Raw genomic sequence first — 18,975 nt, forward strand, 5'->3', positions numbered from 1 at the left:
TTCAAAAATGATGTCTGGTAAATAAAAAATAAATAAGATTGATTACTAAAACACATCATAGATCTTAAGCATCCCACGCTGTTCAGCTGTGTTGCAGATTAGTTAAGTGAGTAATCCTGGTTTCAAGGTTAAAGACATTACCATGCGTCCTAAATTCCACAACGAATCCAAAAGATGAATGATGAAGCAAAGGGGGACATGAATGTAGAAATATTTTTTTTTAAATGATTCATGCCTGAGTCAGCAGGTTTGGATAACTAAATTAGCAAAAGGCTAGGCCCTTGGTCAATAACTGAGGAAGATAGTTTATAAGAAATGATGCTTATATTTATGACTCATAGCGGATGAATCCTTCTGTTTCTGGTGACCCCTTGACCCCAACTATCCATTTGTAGATAAGATATGTCAAAATCTACTGGGAAAGTTACTATACCATTACTATGGATGCCTTTCGTGTCATGCAAAAGCCAAAAGGTTACAGGCAAGATACGTCTTTATCCACTAAGATTATTGCCTTGAAATGTACTAAGGACATACATATTGGCTTTAGGATAAACTTTTGAATTACCCTAGGGAAAATGGAATAACACACTTACTCATCCGAGTCCTTTTTGCTCTCCTCAATGAAGGCTATGGACTCTGAGCGAAGCCTGTTGGTGACCTCATAGGTCCGCAGGGTGACTCCAAAGATGTCTTCATGGTAGCGGTTCTCATCCTGGATACGGTGGGAAGGTGAAAGTAAAGAGAAAAGGGGACATGAATATGAAATGGATATTGTTACACAGTAAATCACAGGACTGATTTTAAAGAAAGAAAAGAATACCATATATAATCAAATCTTAAACACAACCAGAGGAGACTTACAATAAGAGCATGCAATTAAGATATATTATGGTTTCAGAATACTTCTTAGTTCGCTTTGGGGGTCTTAATATCATACATAGAATTGAAAATGTATAAGTAAATTGTACTTTTTATTTAAAGTTTAGAGATTTTAAAGATATCTTTATCCACTCTTACAATATAGAAAGACAGAGTTACGGACGGTGTTTACATGCCTGCAGTTGTTACAATAGACAGATTCACTGAACAGTAAAAACGCCTCTTCAGTCAATTTGTATTCTACACATGTAAGTGTGTTAATTGTAGGCTTGTTGAAACGTGTCATTTTTTCTATTTATAGCCCGTTACCCTTGAGTTCACACATGAATATGAGCCAGTGGGGGTGTTTTTAACCTTCATTTTCACAAGTTATACTGACTCAACACGCCTTCTGTTTTTCGACTGCTCCACGCTAGCACTCAGTTACATTCATGTGAAGAAGCTAACCTGTAACACCTCGCCTGTTCATATTCACTTTTTTCACAGCTCATCTAGGATTCAAACCTTTGACCCCGACAGTACCAATATTCCAACCCTATAATGGTGCACATCATTGTGATAATGTTGCACGGTAACCTCTACTTTTTCTTACCCGCAGCTTGCTGAGGAAGAAGCCAGCATCCTCCAGGGTCATGTTGCCTTGCTGCCTGATGATTTGCTGGATGGTCTTGAGAACATCCCCAGCCATTGTAACATCCCCACACACGTAGATGTGTCCTCCCTCCTCCCTCAGGCACTGGTACACAGTCTCTGACAGCTGCTCCCGCAGTACATCCTGTACGTATTTCTGACAGAGAGGCAATGGGGAATGATGGGTGTGAATTAGGAAGTCAAGTGTGAGACAAGTAAGGGAAGCAAAGTACTGTACAATGACAGAAAGGGAATAAAGTTAAATAAAGTAGCAAACTGCAAGCTCAAAGCGTGTTGGATACATTGGAAAAGTATCTTTCTATATAAGGAGGACCTAGAAGATGGATACAAACTAAATGCTAAATAAAAAGTCAATTAGAAAGTCCAGACCTAAGCCAAGGTGGATTGTGCGGTCAAGTGCTCCTTGGGCATTTCCATTTCCACAGTGAGGAATTTCCCAAAGAACACATTTTGTCCACTTATTCCAACATTAAATAAAAGCAGCACAAATGCCCTATCTCACAATGTTAACAGCATTTAAACATTACTAGTGTATCCACCACATGATTTGGAAGGGCTTTACAATTAATGTGTTCTTCCTTTAACCAATCTTCATCTTCATTTTCATAATCCTGCTAATTAACCGAAAGCATAACCTCCTCTGCAGAGATAATAACTTTACCTTGGGATCAACTGTAGAAAATCGCATTCATTATGTGAATCGGAGTGAACTATCTCCTGAATACAAGCACAGCATTTTTATACAGCCTTTCCTCTACTCTCATTTTAAACCCACACAGCGACCCAACATTTTGCTGACTCATCCACAGCTATGGAATGTTTAGTGCTTGTACCTTTGGTTTGTCGGGCTCTCTTGAATAGGCCGCGTAGAGCTCCTTGAACGCTTGTTTGTTCTTGGCCTGGATGGTCTCCTCCTTGTAGATGTGGTCCATCTCAGACTGCCGACAACCGAACACCAGGGTCATGGGGCACGACTCAATTACTAAAAAATATGACAATCAGAGTTACTTTGCTGCTCTGAATGGTGATGAAGAAGAAACAATCTGCTGTGTTGTGTATTATCTTGATCTCTGATACGGATTTGATACGACTTCCATTAATGCGATATATATGCGAGGTGCACATTTATCCTTGATATTCTTATAATAAAGCCATCAATCAAAACATTCCTTCAGCTAGTTCATGTTCAGCAGTGACAATCCAATGCAACGCCTCTCAAAGATAACAATAAATAAGGAAGGAGAAAAACAACCTACCGTTGTGTTCAAGGTCAAATAGTCTTTGTTGCCAGAAGCTTCTGAAAGGGGCGATACCTGTTCCCGGGCCCACCAGGATACAAGGTGCTTGGTTGTCTTTGGGAAGTCGGAATGATGGTGCACTAAAGTAATGCATTAGACAAAAACATGAAGCAAATATGTAATACAAGTGATGACTAAACTTTCGACATTTGGGAAAAAGTGTATTCTGTTTCTGGATTGTCTGACAAAAGAACATGATCTCTGGTGTCTGCCAGCTGAATATGAAACTGCAGCAGCTGGCTGACTTAGCTTAGTAGAAAGACTGGAAGCAGCCCTGGGTCTGTCCAACAATAACAAAAAACGTACAAAGCCCACTGATCAGCACATTATGTTTTGTTTGTCTAGTCTATAATGATAAATGGCTGTTTTACATGGATTTATATGGTTGTATTACTTGGTATGCTACCAGTGGAGACTCCAGGAAGTTACTGGCTCTGACCGGGAAACAGCTTGGTTGTTTTATTGTTGATAAATATGTTCAGATCAAACATGTTAATTAGTGAGCTTTAGAGGTGCTTGTTTGTAGAGTTTGTTACTTTAGAATGAGCTAGCTGTTTTCCTGTTTTCTGTCTTCGTGCTCAGCTAAGTAAGCTAGCTGCTGGTGGTAGTTCACATTTAGCATGCAGACATGAAAGTGTTATCTTTTCTGAGAAAGAAGATTAGCTTTTTCCCTCAAAATGTCAACATTTTCTTTTAACAAACAATACTGACTCAGCTGACATTAAAAAATGTTTTTATGATATTTACCCTCTGACAAAGCATGGCACCATCTCCCCCTTCTCTATGCTGTTGAGCCACGAGGAACACACTCCATGGTGAATAGGTCCCACTCCATCTGAAAGGGATGATTATTACCAAGCAGGCACTTTACCATTGCTCTCCACCTCCCACTCTCTTTAAGAGCAAAAACCAACAGAAGAAGAGTGGCCCCAACACGTTTTCCAAGGCCAGGGCTGCTCTCCCCCTCAAGGTAATTACATGAATTCAAAGGTTACCTTTACAATCATAGTTATATTGTTTCCACGGGTACAAATTACACGTATGAAAGAAAATAGCAGGGTTAGCATCTGGTAATGTTTGTAATATAAGAGCCTTGTGATATTCATGCTACAGTATACACGGAACTTGAATAGCCTAGTCATTTTAATATAGTGTCAGACAGACTGATATACCTGCAGTGTTTCCTCTTATTTGTGTTTGTGTCTGTAAATAGAATATGTTTGTAGATATAGGCTCTTCCTGAGGCGTTTCTAAATCTACGTTTCTTGTAGTTACAGTTGTGGTCTGGTTGCCCTATGAAGCAGACCGGCTTTCCAGGATAACTTCCAATCAATTTTCTTTGAGCCATCGGAGGGTTCTCACAGAGGCTGAGTCATTTGACTCTCTGAGTCTTTTCAGCAACCTTGAAAGAGCCACAGCACAGTGCCTTTTATCCTTGGCTCAAACTGAACTAAAGGAAAATATATACACAGGATAGGCTCTTATTGCTAGTTCATGTGAAATTATTTAAACAGGGTTGGTTGTGAAACAATGACGCAACTGCAGGAGACGCATGCAGACAGCAGGCATTGAATATACAAACATAAAAGACAATTCTATTCTTTGGCTGGGCAATCTGTTGATATATCGATATTGTGTTATGATGCTAGATATTGCATATTGTACAATAGTAATATGGCATACCTCTTTGCCTGGTTTTAAAGGCTGCATTGCAGTAAGGTGATGTCATTTACTGAACTCACCTGATTTTCCTAGCTCTTCTATTATTTGCCTTCACCCATTTCGTCATTACTTCTACCATGCTTATGATTTTTTAACAAAACTCTCATTGTGTTCATATTTGTTGAAAGCATAAATGGTGAATTTGTTATGAAACAATATCTATTCATATTCAAATACTTTAATGGCATGATTATCCGGTACCACTTTACAATAAGACTACCCTCATAAAGGGTTTACGAATAGTTTGGAATTCATTTATTAATTAGGCTGTGAACACTTTATAAATCATTAATAAGCTTTTATAAGACATGAGATAAACAGGGCAACTGTGACCGGTTGCTTGCCAAATAGTGAGCCTTCTTCATCAGCCAGCATCCTTGGTATCTGTTGTTCACTGAGTTGATTCACTAAGTAGTCGATATAAGACTTAGACATCTTGCAAAATAGTGAGCCTGTGTTGATGTGTGAAAACTATGTTAGAACTGGTTTATAAATGGTTCTTAATGATTAATAAAGTGTTTACAACCTAATTATAAACCCTTTATGAATCCTTTATAAGGATAGTCTCCTTGTAAAGTGGTACCGATTATCCCAACCAAATTCACAAACTTTCCTTATTTTAAGGACCCAAGGGAACCATGCTTACTGCTAAATACAGTTTAAACCACAATCATGGTTGCGCTAGTTGAAATGTCAAGAAAGTGGCAATACAAAATGCCAAGAAAGAAAGAGACCAATTCCAGACCTTCAAAAGCCTAATGGGAGCATTACAGTTCATCCTCAAAGAGAGCAGCAGAAAATACCAACGGATACAACCCACACAGTCTTAAAATCCTTGGAGACACAGCAACTAATGCTCAGAGAGCCAAGTGGGTAGTAGGTCCTTACCCCGAGCACGGTAAGAGACCACAGCCACGGTGAGGTGGATCTCCCCTGGGTGCAGGTCTGGAGAGGAGCTGATGGAGTAGTAGCGAGGCTGCAGCAGGGGCAGCTGGGTGAGCAGCAGAGTGGAGGGCATCTGAATGGAGGGGAACTCCTCCAGCACCTCCACCAGCGTCGGATCATTGAACCACTTCCACTCCTCGTACTCCTGCAAGCCCTGGGGGGTGATGAGAAAAAGACAGAGGTTGAAGAAGTACTTGGATCCTTTACTAGAGTAAATACTTAATTACAAGTAACAGTCCTAAATGTAACATGTTTATTGGAGACAGAATTATTATCAGGTATATGAACATAAAGTATATACTACTAAATACAGTTTAAGTAGTCTTAATGCAGAACATCTCTTTATATATGGTAAAACATCATGATACTATCCTGTTTTTTACCCAATACATATATGTAAAAGCCTTTTAATGTTGGAGTTTTTCAATGTGGAGCCGATTTTAGTTACAAGATACAGCAGAGGAGTAAAAAGTTAGATATTTGCCTCTGAAATGAAGCAGTGGGGAAGTATAATGTAGCATAACATAGAATTACTCAAAGTAAGATTGTGTCAAAATAGTACTTAAGTATGGCACATGAGTTCATGTACTTAGTTTCATTGCAGCACTGGATAAGTTCAGATGGATATGTATCAGATTTAATTTCTGTCTAAGTTAGTTGTTGTCCTAATTAAGAAACCCGAGTAGCTGCCATGATTACAGAAAGAAAATAGGGGGTGGTTTCCTCTTAGGGAAAACGTCTGACTCGAGAGCAGGAGGCAGCCACAAGCGGAGCCATTCACCATTCACTGCCCAACTGTTTTAGTGTGTCATCACTTACATTTGGGTGGGATTTATTTAGAGCACTGCCACAAGGCTTAAAAACGTTGATATATCCCCAACTTTTGCTTTGTTTTCAAAGTGCTAATGAGCGACACAGTGCCCTTGAAGAAGCCTTGTGTGGTTCCATTATAAAAGGCGAAGCACTGTTAAAAGCGCGGTGTGAACAATTAGCAAAAGTTTAACAAAGAAAATATTCTTGGGCCTGTGTTTTTTTAACCTTGATGCACAGATGGGGTTTCAGGGGGTCTTTTCATGAACTGTTTTGAGATTTCTTATGAATATGCAATCATTTTTAAGGCAATTCCCTCTTTCGTGCTTTTGAAAATACATAAAAAGAACACAATAACAAAATAAACTTAACAGCTTGAATGTTCTCGAATGCTTGATATGATTAAAAAGACTAGGAATGTCAGAGATCCATGCTTTAGTCCGGAAATGTGCTTGAAATTAGGGCATATACAAATTAAAATTATCTGCAGTGCTGATTCTACAGTACTGTTTCTGAATTCCTCTTGCTTTGGTGACAATGATTCGACGTATGAGCATATGAGTCACTGCTTGGCCTCAGCCAGCCTTCTCCACACATTGACAGAAATGGAGAGTGAATTGTGGGAGGCACTGCATGGGGGAATGGCTCTGAGATAGAACGAACAACGGCTATAATTTGGCGCCAGCTCACTCCTGCTGTACATATTTCTGTCGGAGCAAAGTGCAACAAATCGGCATTCAGACACAGAAAACCATGTCCCATATTCTGATGGCAAACATGAGAAATGCGTTGGTTATTGTTGTGCCTTAAACACATGTCGACTCTTTCTAGAAATGTGCTTCAAAATGTGCTTTAGTATAAATATCTGCATACATTTGGCACGCAAGAAAAGAGAGCCTAATTTAGGATACAGCCTACGCACATACATTGCAAATCCAACATTTAGCTCAGTTAGACTGAATTTACCTTGCTGAGGACCTCTAGTTTCTTTTTCTGTTTGTCATTGGTTGCCAGAGCAGCAAACTGCTGCAGCAGCACAGGGCTCGGTGGGGTGGTGATGTCCAGGAAGTACTGGAAGGCCTGGTAGATGGTGCAGGGAGGGATCCGAGTTTCATTGGTCCAGTTAGTGATAACACCTGTCGTAAGGAAAAAAAGATTCAAGCTGCATTCATTCATATTTTTCATCCTCAGTGCATCAAATGTGTAACTGATGAGCTAGTGGTGTGGAACCCACAGAAAATTCATCGAACAACACCCAACTGTGAATTCCCCTTAACTCCATGCAGAGTTTACGCTTCTACCTTTGAATACTTTTTTTTCTGGCCTGAAAATTCACTGAAAAATCACAAATAAACCCATTTGTCTGCACAGCACCAAAAGGGCACACAATGGTATTACATACTTAGTTGTTCATAGGCAATTACATATCACGTACTACATATTATATATAGTCAAGACTATGTGATACTGTGTTTTCAGGTTTTCAATACCTATTGAAACTTTATTAAATTAGCTTCATATGAAGAATTATAATCTTTAATTTATTATTTTATTTATTTATTAGTAAAGTTCTTATATGCTGCTTATAAATGCCACGACACAGGATGGCTTTATGTCTTAAGGTAACGTTTGTTTAAGCTCATGTGATGTGCTTGAAAAACACCTTGCTTCACAGCCACAGTTAAAATCACACTTATGTCACACGGTGTCACCACAACTGTGTCTGACTTCATCTCGTCTGTTGATTCAAGAGAGTCTGTTTCTTATTCATGTTCAGATTAGGACATCCTGCCCAGATTCCAACTGCTGCCCTCCAGTTTGCACGCCTGCCGTATCCGTAAAGTACCATGACGTTGCTGATAGCATCACCCACCTAGGGCAGTGTTCCTCTCATCCAGGAACTCCACTTTCACAATTTGATTGACAGGCGGAGCGTCTTCCAGTTTATCCATGAGTGCTGTCACCAGGTCCTCGTGGTTGCCAGGGAAGATGCCCAGATGGTCGCCGGGCTGGTAGCTCAGCTTGTCATGGTTGTTAGTGTGGAGCCGCACAAATATGGTGGAGCGACTGCAAAAGAGATACAACATTTAGGGAATAACGAGTCGACGCACCATTTTCAGTCTGTTCCATTTAGTTTGTGCAGCACATTAAACCAAATGAATGAGTTGGAAACCAGAGTGCATTACATCAAATAAGAATATATTTTTACAAGCTTACAAAACCGTTAACATGTGACTTATTATTGTCCTGTTTTAAAACATACTTACTTGGATTTAGAACTTTGCAAATTTTGAGATTCTAGCATCTTTGCACCGTACACCATCTTCTTGTGAACACTGTGCAATGCTGTTGGTAGACATAAACACAATTATATTTTCACAGAAACAGACTGTTCCATGGGCGGCTCTAAGGGGGGCCCAACAGGAGCCAGTGCCCCTGTAACATTGAGCTTAGAGCCCTTTGTGACCCCCCCTCCAAAAGAAGAATTCGTCATAATGTTATGGTTTGTTTTTTTCAATAATTTAATTGTAAATCATTTACAGAAACAAATTATGCTACAAAAAAAAAATTCCAACAAAGATTAAGAAATCAAATCAAAGTTTGGCTGTATAAATAATGTAGCAAATAAATTCCTGTAACCTTGGCCAAAGTAACTCAAACTAGTAACTAAACTAAAATTGTAACTAAGTAATTGACACAAATTATATTACTAAAACAACAACCAATAATGGTATGTTGTGTTTTTTGTCATACTGAACTCAAAGACTGACTTTTTTGACCACCTATAAGGCTGGGTAAATTAACTACAGTAACCCCCCTTCTCTTTATAATGCAAAAGAGTCCAACAGCTAAAGAAAATGACCAAATCTCAGCTCTAGTTAACATTTTGGATGAGTCACTGCACTTGATCAATAACCTTGACGCCCCTCTGCAGATACATTATAGTGGGGATCAAGACGCTATCAATATTTGTCACTTAGCTCCCACTGGATTATTATGTACCTTCTGTGAGGGCCGGGGCCTCGGCTGTGTAAGTCATGCGGAACTTGCTCTTCTTCCAGCTGCGGTCGTTACTGATCAAGGAGTCGTTGGCCTTCTCGATGTTCACGTCATCGCCAACACAAAACACGTCACAGGCAGCCTTGACATGTAACAACCGGGCAAAAGGAAAGAAAAGGACCAATTTTCAAAGTGTGCCCTCAAATGAATAACAAAGGATTTGGAAAATGATCTCTGCATTCAAAGTAGGACTGCCCCCACCAACTCAAGGTCAGTGTGTGGTCATCCATGGCCAAACAACACCACTGTTGGGGTTGTTGTAAAGGGATGAGGGTGCCTTCTGATTTAGTTTTCTTTGTTGTGGTAGCACAGAAAAATTGGGACCTATTTCAAAATGAAGTCTTGGCAAATACCCAATTAGATTTTAATGTGTCATGAATTAAAGTTAAAAATGATGTACATGTTGTTCCCATTTGAACAACATGTAATAATCTAGAGTCTTATCTTCTAGAACCAATTCACAATTCCAAAAGTAGATTAATGTTAATATTTAGATTTCAATAAAATAAGCATGCTTTTTTTACTGACTGACTGCCCATAACCCTACACACTGAGTCAAAGTTGTGTCAACATAATTTTTTGACATGACGGAAAATACACATTTTGCAGTGTTGTTGTGCTTCCTATATGTTTCTGAGGAAAAAAAAGCCAGCAAGCCTAAGCACACCAATTGTATTTATGTGACAGGCATCATTTGTATTTTGTGGTGAAAATGGTAGTGAGAAATAGTACTAGTAATAGTAATTGTAATAGTACTATTCGTGAAAGGTTGGCATGATTAAATGTCACCTTTTGTCCTCGGTTTACCTTTGTGTGTTAATGTTATTGCAATCAATGAATAATATAACTTTGACAAATATGAGAACTCTAAAATCTTGTTCACACTTTACACTTCATCATGCCATAATTTGCCAAAACCCCTTTATTATTATAATGGATTAAATGCTGAAATTAACATCACCAAGATAACTGAATCGGAAATCCCTTTGAATCAAGAATCAATATTCATTTAACCAAGCCCACAGGGTCTTAAACCATGAAACAGACCTTAAAAACCTTCTTGGCCCAGGTTCTGAATGACTCCTCCTGGCCACACAGCTCATCTCCCTCTCCCATACGTAGGATGCGCTCCCCCCCCAGCTCTTCAAACAGCGTGTCCACAGCGTGGGCAAAGGCGCAGAAGTGTGGGTAGGCCCTGGAGCCAAGGCCAAACACTGAGAACCTAAACAGAGACACACACACACAAACACATACACAAGAAGGAAGAGAGAGAACAAGTGTGAGAGGCAGATAGCGTTAAAAAAATCCAAACACAAACCAACGTTGGTCAATCACCGCCAACAAAGCCATGTCTGAATCCCCAGAGTTAGTCGTTTTAGAGCTTTTGATTCGTTAGAAATGTGAATGAGCTGAGGGCAGGAGATTCATCAAACCACAGCTTCACAACTTACTTTAACTTAGGGCGACATGTTTGTGTTTCTTTCATATTCAACATGTCAGGAATCTGTGCACTGCAATTAGATTTGAAATCCAGAAAATAAGTTTAACATGCAAAACACATACAAATGACAAACGAAATGCTCAATTGATAAGACATACAGAAAAGGATCCGTATAACCATTGTTTAGACTATAATGAATAGTGAGAATGACCTTGAAATTACCACAGTATTGCCTACTGTGTGCAGTGAAAAAAAATAAACATGGCCTTCAACAAGTTTCAACAGGTTATACATAATTGTATTAGATTAGATGAAAGCAATAGTATTAAGTTGAACCTATCATTTTTTTATGTAATATTATTGCTTTCAAATACAATTCGTGTATGTGTAATTTGTTGACATAATACATGTATTTAAGTCAACGTTTCAGTTTTTTTTCAGTGTGGCTTTTGTTTGACAAGTTGTTAAAGTCTTATTGTATGGCTCATTTTTGTTTACCTGACATTTGCGAGTGGTCCGGTGCTCTCAAAGTTAATCCTGGGTTCTGGCTCGTCACTGGAGGACTTGCGAGTGTCAGAGTAGGAGGACACGCTGTTGAAACGGACCTTGTAGCTCCTGGATGGGAGGCAAAAGTGGAGAGATTAAAAGCATGGACACATAACTCAAGGAAAAAGGAGAAAAATCCACAATGCAATACAAACTTACTTTCTATCTTCTGTGTTGGATGTTGGGTGGCGCATCTCCATTAAGGCAGCTCCAAATTTCTTCAGTAGCCAAAGAAGGACTGTTAGTAATCCATGCATCTGCCTAGTGTTAAATAGTCAGAGTTGTGAATATATAAATATACATACCTCTCCATTCTCTGGTGGATCACCATTGCCGAATGTGCTGGTCACCGCTAACACCAGCGTCTCGTGCTCCAGGTCCACCACATCGTATTCATCCATCGACATGACCTGCGGATAACAAAACGGGGCATCATGCAAATGAAATATTAGCCTCCACGTACAGGGTGTAGTCTTCAGTGTGAATTTAAGTCTACTATTGAAGGAAAAATGGGACAATATATTTATGTAAACTTCCTTATCATCCTAGGACAAGATGATGAAGATGACGTCATTAAACACCAAAGGAAAAAGAAAAAAGGAGAGACTTAAATGTAGTTTTAAAAAAAAAAAACATTACATGAGAACCTCTATTTTTGTCACTTTTCCCTTTCTTTCCCACACTCTCTCAAACAAACACCATGTGAGCCTAGAGATCAGCCGTTGTCTCAATCCTCCTCTGTCCTGATAATTGTGCTACTTTATTTAATTATATTTCTAGTGTTTTTCCGCGTTGGGCGTTACAGATCGGCTCATTACAGGCTGGTTGGGTGCTAATGACCCAACACTAATGAGCACAAATATTTTATGCTACATATATTTGACCAAAATGACAACAATATTTGTTTTGGCAAAACTACATTGACTAAAAACAGACTTAATTGTCAAAAGTATTTATGAGTAAAATAGAACAAAATCAACTTTTTTCTTTGACTAACTTTCAGTAGAACTAAACCACATAAATAACAAATAAGCCTGGCTAATTATGATTTTTTTTTTTATCTCACAAAGACATTTGACACAGGGCTAAGCCTAAATAAAAAAGAACTGGGAAAATTAACCCTCGCCTTTTTAAGCTTGCTCTCCAGACACGCATTTCTAAAGACAGATGACCAGAGCGTGTAAAATAAGGCTGAACACGCAGCCGTTGGCGAAGGAAGAGGTTGTAATGACCACTCCGTCCTCGCCTCTAACGAGATGATAATATGCTGCTGCCACACAACGAGCATCCATGATGCATGCATACCGCTCAACATGAATGTGTTAGTCTGCCACAGGACTCACTTGCATTTCACACACACACACACAAAGGCATGAAGAGGAAACAGGCTTTAGCCCCACGACAACGAAGATTTGCCCCGGGCACTCAAATCTGCCCTGCGATCCATCTACAGACACCCACTCTCAGTGACACACACATCCACACACACACGAATCTCTTCTTGTACGATTGATCACACTGGGAAAACAGGAAGGGGAAATTAGACATGACCTGAAGGAAAAGCATGCAGTGTATGATTGAGAGCAGCGTGTTTAGCATTTTTGCTCTCTCTCTATTTTTCAAAACAGATTTGCACAGCCAGGGGTGCTTCGGGATCTCGTCTTAAACTACTGCACTGCTCAACGCATCGGTGGTTAAATGTTGCCTCCAACCCGCGGGCACTTTACTGCATGAGAGAAGAAGAAATTGTGACAAAAGATACACTTTATTCTTGTATGCTCTCGTTGCCTGTGCTCAGCTGGCATCTGCCTGGCTTCGTCAGCCACAGAGGGGGTAGAGGGGATGGAGGCGGGGGGTGTAGGAACGGTGTCTTTGAATTCCTCCTTTTTAAATGAAACGTCTGCACAATGACAGTGAACGTTCCTGTCCAACTTTCGGATAACATGATGCAAGGCAGGAGCAAGGGTACCTTTGCGTCGAATGCGTGCTTGAAGATTTCACACAGAGTTTTGGCATAATCTTGCGATTTGCCCGTCTCCGTTGCAAACAGTATGGTGGCTTTCACCCTCTTGGCCATGGCTTGGCCCATGAGCTTGGCTGAAAACTTCACAGCCCTGCAAAGGCAAAGAAAGAGATGGTTAGAATTGAGAAGCACAGAAAATCCAAGGGTAAGACATTTAGAAAAACAAAGACCATTGATTTAGGGGCACAGTTTGCTGATAGATAATTTGGTTTTGAGAGTAGTGTGGTACACTTAGAAGCGGGAAAACAAATGTGTCAAGGGGGATGGATGACAATAATGATTACATAGCTTGTCATATCCTTGAGGAAAAACATTAAAAGCAGAACATGCGCGTGAACATGCATGCCTGCTCAGACAAAACAATGACAAAGCTTTGATTACTCCCTGAGGGGTTGATTGAATAAATTGCACCGCTGATCACACCAGTTTCCTTCCAATGCGTCTCACTTTTGTCAGTAAAGTGATTACTAGTTTGGCATTAGATTAGACACATCCTTCACTAAATTATCTTTGGCATTTGATAATGCAATTTAACCTTGACTTTAAAAATGCAGGAAGAACAAAGGAAGAAAAACAAGTCATACATTTAACAAACACTAAACCTTGTTTTTTTCAAATCTTTCCGTGTGCCTGCATACTCACTTGGCAAGCTTCTTGAATCCAATGGTTCTCTTCTTTGTCGGCGTCCCGTTGGCTCCCTTCCACACATAGGTATTCCAGGGATCGAGCTTTTTGCATATGGAACAAGAAATTCAAGTTTGTTTAAAGGGGCCCTATTATGCAGATTTTCAGGTTCATATTTGTATTTTGTTCACATGTTCAAAAAGGTCTTTACTTCTCTCATACTGCAGCATCTATTTTCACCATCTGTCTAAAACCAAAACCCAGTCTGCTCTGATTGGTTAGCCGGCCGGCTGTGTTGTGATTGTACAACCACTTAGAGATGTCCCGCTCCTAAGCTTATCACTTACAATGTGTTGAAGCGCTAGCCAATAGTAGCGTGAGTGTTACCTAGTGAGGTCACTATGTTGCGGAAGTAAACAAAGGACTACATTTGAGACGTTTCAAGCAGGAAGAAATGTATGACATTAAATGAGTGAGTTTAGCCTTTGGAGTCCATCTACATGCAAACCAATCTATATAACACACTACAGGAAAGGGAAAACCCCCAAAAACACAAACACACTCTTTAGGGCTAGAATCCATTACCAGATACTGAGACATCTTCTGTGACATTCAGTGTATTCAAGAGGTGCAACTTCCTGTACAAACTTTCCTTTATTGTGTTTGGTCTACTTTTACTAATGATTCCCAACATTTACCTTCATGACTTCCTTAATATAGCTCTTCAACCAAGCAGTTTGTGAACATAAGTGCTGTACTTGTGGTAGTACCATCTGCCAATAACACACAGCACCCCATGAGTTGCGTTACGGCCTTGGAAGCTAATGTCAAAGCAGGTATTCTTATCTCCGTTTTATGGCCTCACCTGGTACTCAAAGGAAGGGGTGAGGCGATAGTTGATCATTTCTTGGTGGAACACCGGTGTGATACTTCCTGACATGGAAGGCACAATCCACACCCAGTCTCCGGGGCAGCCACCTCGCACCCGGTACTCATTCTCCATGTGCTTCATGAAGGACTCTGTGGCTGAGTGATGGTCCACTATGGTGACTTTGCACAGCTGAAAATAAAGGATACACACAATGAGCTCATTTAAGTATCTCTGCATGTTCTCTGATGCTTTCTATAAGTACTATAGATCAAATACAGTATCTCGTAACCCATTGGCTATTGGTCTGGCGACAATATCCTCTCAGGGTGAGGGGTAATCTTTTTGGGGTTCCATGTAGCTAGCAGATATCAGGGCAAAGACTTCCTTCAGTGCACTGCTCATTGTTTTCAGTTCGATTAGCAATAGTTAAAATATGCGAGGAATGGAGTTTAAGTGGGAAAACCATATGAAACGACCAATTTGTTTCACAAGGGGCCCTTTAACAAATATGCTTTTGTAAAGCCCGCGTCACACTGTCCCGAAATTGACAACAGATGGACACGCGAATATGGAATTGTGAATTTCGCACGAAGATTTCGCACAAGTACGATGCCTACAGAAGGCCACACGATGGCGCCCGAACCACACACGAAGGCAACATTTACATTACATTTAAGACATACAACTGCAACGAAAGTAACAAAAACAAATTATGTTAAAGTACTATGGGACTTTACATTTTGGAAACTTGAGATTGTATATAATAACGTCATATTAAATGCAGTCATTTGGTCTTTAGCAACAGCTTGTGAGAGCAGTGCATTCATCGGTGTTCGTTTGAATGCTGCCAGTTTGTTGACGGCCTGTGTGTTGATGGGACTTCTCATGCTCCCTAAATGTTTCCCCTGCCTTTCGCCAGTTGTTAAACCCTCCTTTCACAAAACTCCCATCCCTGATTGTGTCTGCACTGACGAGCTTCTTTTCTATAGCAGAGCAACAGAAGTAGCACACCGGATTATCACTTTCTCTTATATAGTGAAGCTTTTTATAGACTGCTTACAATAAAATGTTAACTCAAAAATAGTAACTAAAAATAAAAATGTTGTATTGATTTGTTTAGTGAACTTTTTGGCGTTGCAGTTACAACTCTCCGCCAACAGATGGGGGTGCTGCAGCCCCCTCAGCACCCCCCCCCCTTCCCGCGTCCCTGCAAGGAAACATTGCACACCGTGGTCCCATCTCGATGTCATCGTACTATAATACGATGGCTACACGACGGCATTGCGAGGGCTACACGTAGTCGTGTTGCCTTCCCAAGACAATCGGGCAGCTTCTTGTTTCCTTCGTATTGTCTTCGTGAGGCGGAAAATGCCCGATGGCACCGATGATCACACGAAGTAAAGACGAAGATGACACGATTTGACAAGATGCACTCACGCTGGCCTTACGAAGGGCAAAATGGACACACAAATTCAACACGAAAATGAACCTTCGCAAGGTCCTTCTGCAATTTTTTGGCATGCCAAAGATTTTGCCACCGCTCACGAAGTTGCTGCCGGAGCCTGAGAAACACCACCGGCGGTCATACGATGGCTTAAGATGCCCTCACGAATGGCCCGATGTTACGATCAGAGCCGAATTTGAACATGTCTTTATCGTGTGTACATCTGGTGTCATTTTCGGGACAGTGTGACAGGGGCTTTAGGGAATTATTTAACTAACTTTATTATCATGGCCTTAAGGCTGAAACCTTTTGCATGATAAAGCAGGCAACTCTCAGCCATTGGGGCCTCAACAGTAGCTGGTAAAGAGAAGACCTGTCTTTAAACCCTGAATGTGTCTAAAGCAAAGACATAAACACACAGATAGGGCCAACGTTTCTGCTGAGGATCAGAGTACGTTTAATCAGACCAGTGCTTTCTGGAGCCAGCTTCTTTGTGAAAGACATTTCTGGTTGTTGATAGAGCGTTAGTTGTCCTTTTTGGGCGTGTTAAGTAGGCACTGAGAGAGGACTTGAATCACATAATTGGTTGGGGCAGGAGCTTCACTAGAATCTCCCAACAAACCTCCAGTGTCAGTTCTCTAGCTTCATCATCATATTCCAGTTCATCGCTCCATCTAAGAGTTTCCATCTAATTAAATCGAATTCGTTGTCATTTGATAGCTGAACGGTTAAGAGGTTGCATTTCAGGCCGATCCTCTTTAATTCTCTACAGGGAATGTGAACCTGCATTCCACCAAAGCCTGCTCTGCATTCATATTCAGAATCTGTTTACAAAGATGATGTGCATTTCACAAAACAATATGTTCTATTTCATCAGTTACGTTAAAGGCAAATCTTTTATGCCTGCTGACATTGGATGCACCTCATGTTAGACTAACATTAAAAAGTGACAGCTCTAGAGACAAACATGTTGCAAATTCTCGCAAAGAATAAGAGTGTTCAGAACATGCCAGCTTTTCAGAGCCAGCCCATAGCGGGGTTGAGGAAACATATTCAAAACATTGTTTATTATAAAGTAAAGTGTACCTGGAAGCTGTAGAGAACAGCGATGTTGATTTCCACACATGCCTGGTCTTTCCAAAGGGAGGAAGTCTTCCTGGTGTCTAAGGCCATCTTGTCAGCAACTTCCTACATGATATAAAAATAAATGTAACAGTTGCAAATATGAAAAGTATCTGTCCAAATTAAATCAAGTGTGACATTGAAGTACTTTTCACGCCTCCAACAGGTGTTTGTTTATAGTAATAGATCATTTTTGAGAGTGCAAAAAAGTATTTCTCCCTCTCTTTTAACTTGACTCAAAAGGAAACATGCACATTTAGGTAATTGCCCTAATTATGTCACATATATAAAATATTTAAATTTGAAGCGTTTACTATTCACTTCCATTAGCTTCTCTAAATACATGACTTACAGTATATGACTGCATACATATATCAACAGTTAACTATGTACACATTTTGTAACAATATTCAAATTAACAATGTATAATTGATGTTATGAGTGTCTGTGCCAATACAAAAGGAGGCTTTAAGTGCTGTTCAGCAGTTTTTTCGTCAGAGTGCACAATTAGCAGAGGAATGGCATCCTGATTTGACCATTTGGTGAGACAACACATGCTCCCCTCTACACAAGGTGTCAGTCAATCTGTGGTTCCTATGGAGCATGACTCCATATTCTGGCACGACACATTACCTCCAGAATGTTGTAGCGCGAGCTGTCACAGAAGTCTCTCACGCCGATCTCTGTGCCCATGTACCAGCCACTGAATGGGCAGCCAGTGAACTCCAGACCCCCGATCTCAAGCAGCATGTTGGAGACCGCCGGGAGGGAGTACCACTTCAGCTCCAGGTCCTTGAACCAGTCGTACCTGGGCAGAGCAAAGAGGGGATTGCCAGGTGGGAACTGTAGGTAAACATCCAATTTGCGATATCAAGCTTATTAACCACAACAATTTGCATTGGTCTGTTTGAGCACACAAATGTATTCCTGAGACACAAATAATTAAAAAAAAACAGAGCAGCCAAAACCAACATTAACAAAAAGAAACCGTTTTTGAGAGCTTTTCAGTGCTGGACAGAGCAGGCAGGGTGTAAATCAACCTCCCACTGCTCGCTCCTTGCACCCTCTAGGGGGATTGATAACATTGCTTTCAGTGTATTATTTGAAGAGTTGGGTCTAATCTCATGTAATGATGAGGCGCCGTTGGCGGTCGACTCCTGTGCCAAGCTGCTGCCAGAGCTGAGGGCCAGTTGAAGCGAGGAATGGAGCAAGAGATGCCAATTTTGGGGAGAGTAGTCTGGCGGGAGATCAGTGTGGGTTTTGAAATGCTCTGTGTAGCGTGCAGAGATGTATTGATGGCTCAGTGTGCATCTGTATTTATGATATCTAGTGTAGCTGCAGTTGTTAATGTGATTATCAGTATAAGATAGAGCAGCATAATGCTTAAGATTTCAAACACATTGTGGTTTCATACAGGGTCAGTTTTCTTAAAATAAAGTAAACGCATAAAAAAAGGCAAAGCTTGAAACCTCATTTTCAAGTCCCATGGTTACCACAAAAGCTGGCATAGCAACAGATCAAGTATGGCTTGTTGCG

The 18,975-nt window shown here is 40.4% G+C and overlaps 1 protein-coding gene across 1 annotated transcript in view; it reads right to left on the bottom strand.

Annotated features, from left to right (window-relative positions):
* Positions 1 to 18,975, bottom strand: part of nos1 (nitric oxide synthase 1 (neuronal)) — a 40,299-nt gene that overhangs the window by 3,574 nt on the left and 17,750 nt on the right. The window contains exons 9-28 of the mRNA XM_034117532.1: positions 18,073 to 18,247; positions 17,404 to 17,505; positions 14,868 to 15,062; positions 14,021 to 14,106; positions 13,325 to 13,469; positions 11,661 to 11,765; positions 11,515 to 11,573; positions 11,308 to 11,424; positions 10,820 to 10,879; positions 10,416 to 10,590; positions 9,312 to 9,450; positions 8,576 to 8,654; positions 8,182 to 8,375; positions 7,275 to 7,444; positions 5,442 to 5,652; positions 3,579 to 3,666; positions 2,790 to 2,911; positions 2,367 to 2,515; positions 1,475 to 1,669; positions 597 to 715 (exon numbers count right to left, since the gene is read on the bottom strand). Of these exons, the coding sequence (XP_033973423.1) occupies positions 597 to 715; positions 1,475 to 1,669; positions 2,367 to 2,515; positions 2,790 to 2,911; positions 3,579 to 3,666; positions 5,442 to 5,652; positions 7,275 to 7,444; positions 8,182 to 8,375; positions 8,576 to 8,654; positions 9,312 to 9,450; positions 10,416 to 10,590; positions 10,820 to 10,879; positions 11,308 to 11,424; positions 11,515 to 11,573; positions 11,661 to 11,765; positions 13,325 to 13,469; positions 14,021 to 14,106; positions 14,868 to 15,062; positions 17,404 to 17,505; positions 18,073 to 18,247 (2,685 nt within the window). The remainder of the gene's footprint in view (positions 1 to 596; positions 716 to 1,474; positions 1,670 to 2,366; positions 2,516 to 2,789; positions 2,912 to 3,578; positions 3,667 to 5,441; positions 5,653 to 7,274; positions 7,445 to 8,181; positions 8,376 to 8,575; positions 8,655 to 9,311; positions 9,451 to 10,415; positions 10,591 to 10,819; positions 10,880 to 11,307; positions 11,425 to 11,514; positions 11,574 to 11,660; positions 11,766 to 13,324; positions 13,470 to 14,020; positions 14,107 to 14,867; positions 15,063 to 17,403; positions 17,506 to 18,072; positions 18,248 to 18,975) is intronic.

This window comes from Trematomus bernacchii, unplaced genomic scaffold, assembly GCF_902827165.1.
Source record: "Trematomus bernacchii unplaced genomic scaffold, fTreBer1.1, whole genome shotgun sequence".
In the NCBI taxonomy this organism is placed as follows: Eukaryota; Metazoa; Chordata; class Actinopteri; order Perciformes; family Nototheniidae; genus Trematomus; species Trematomus bernacchii.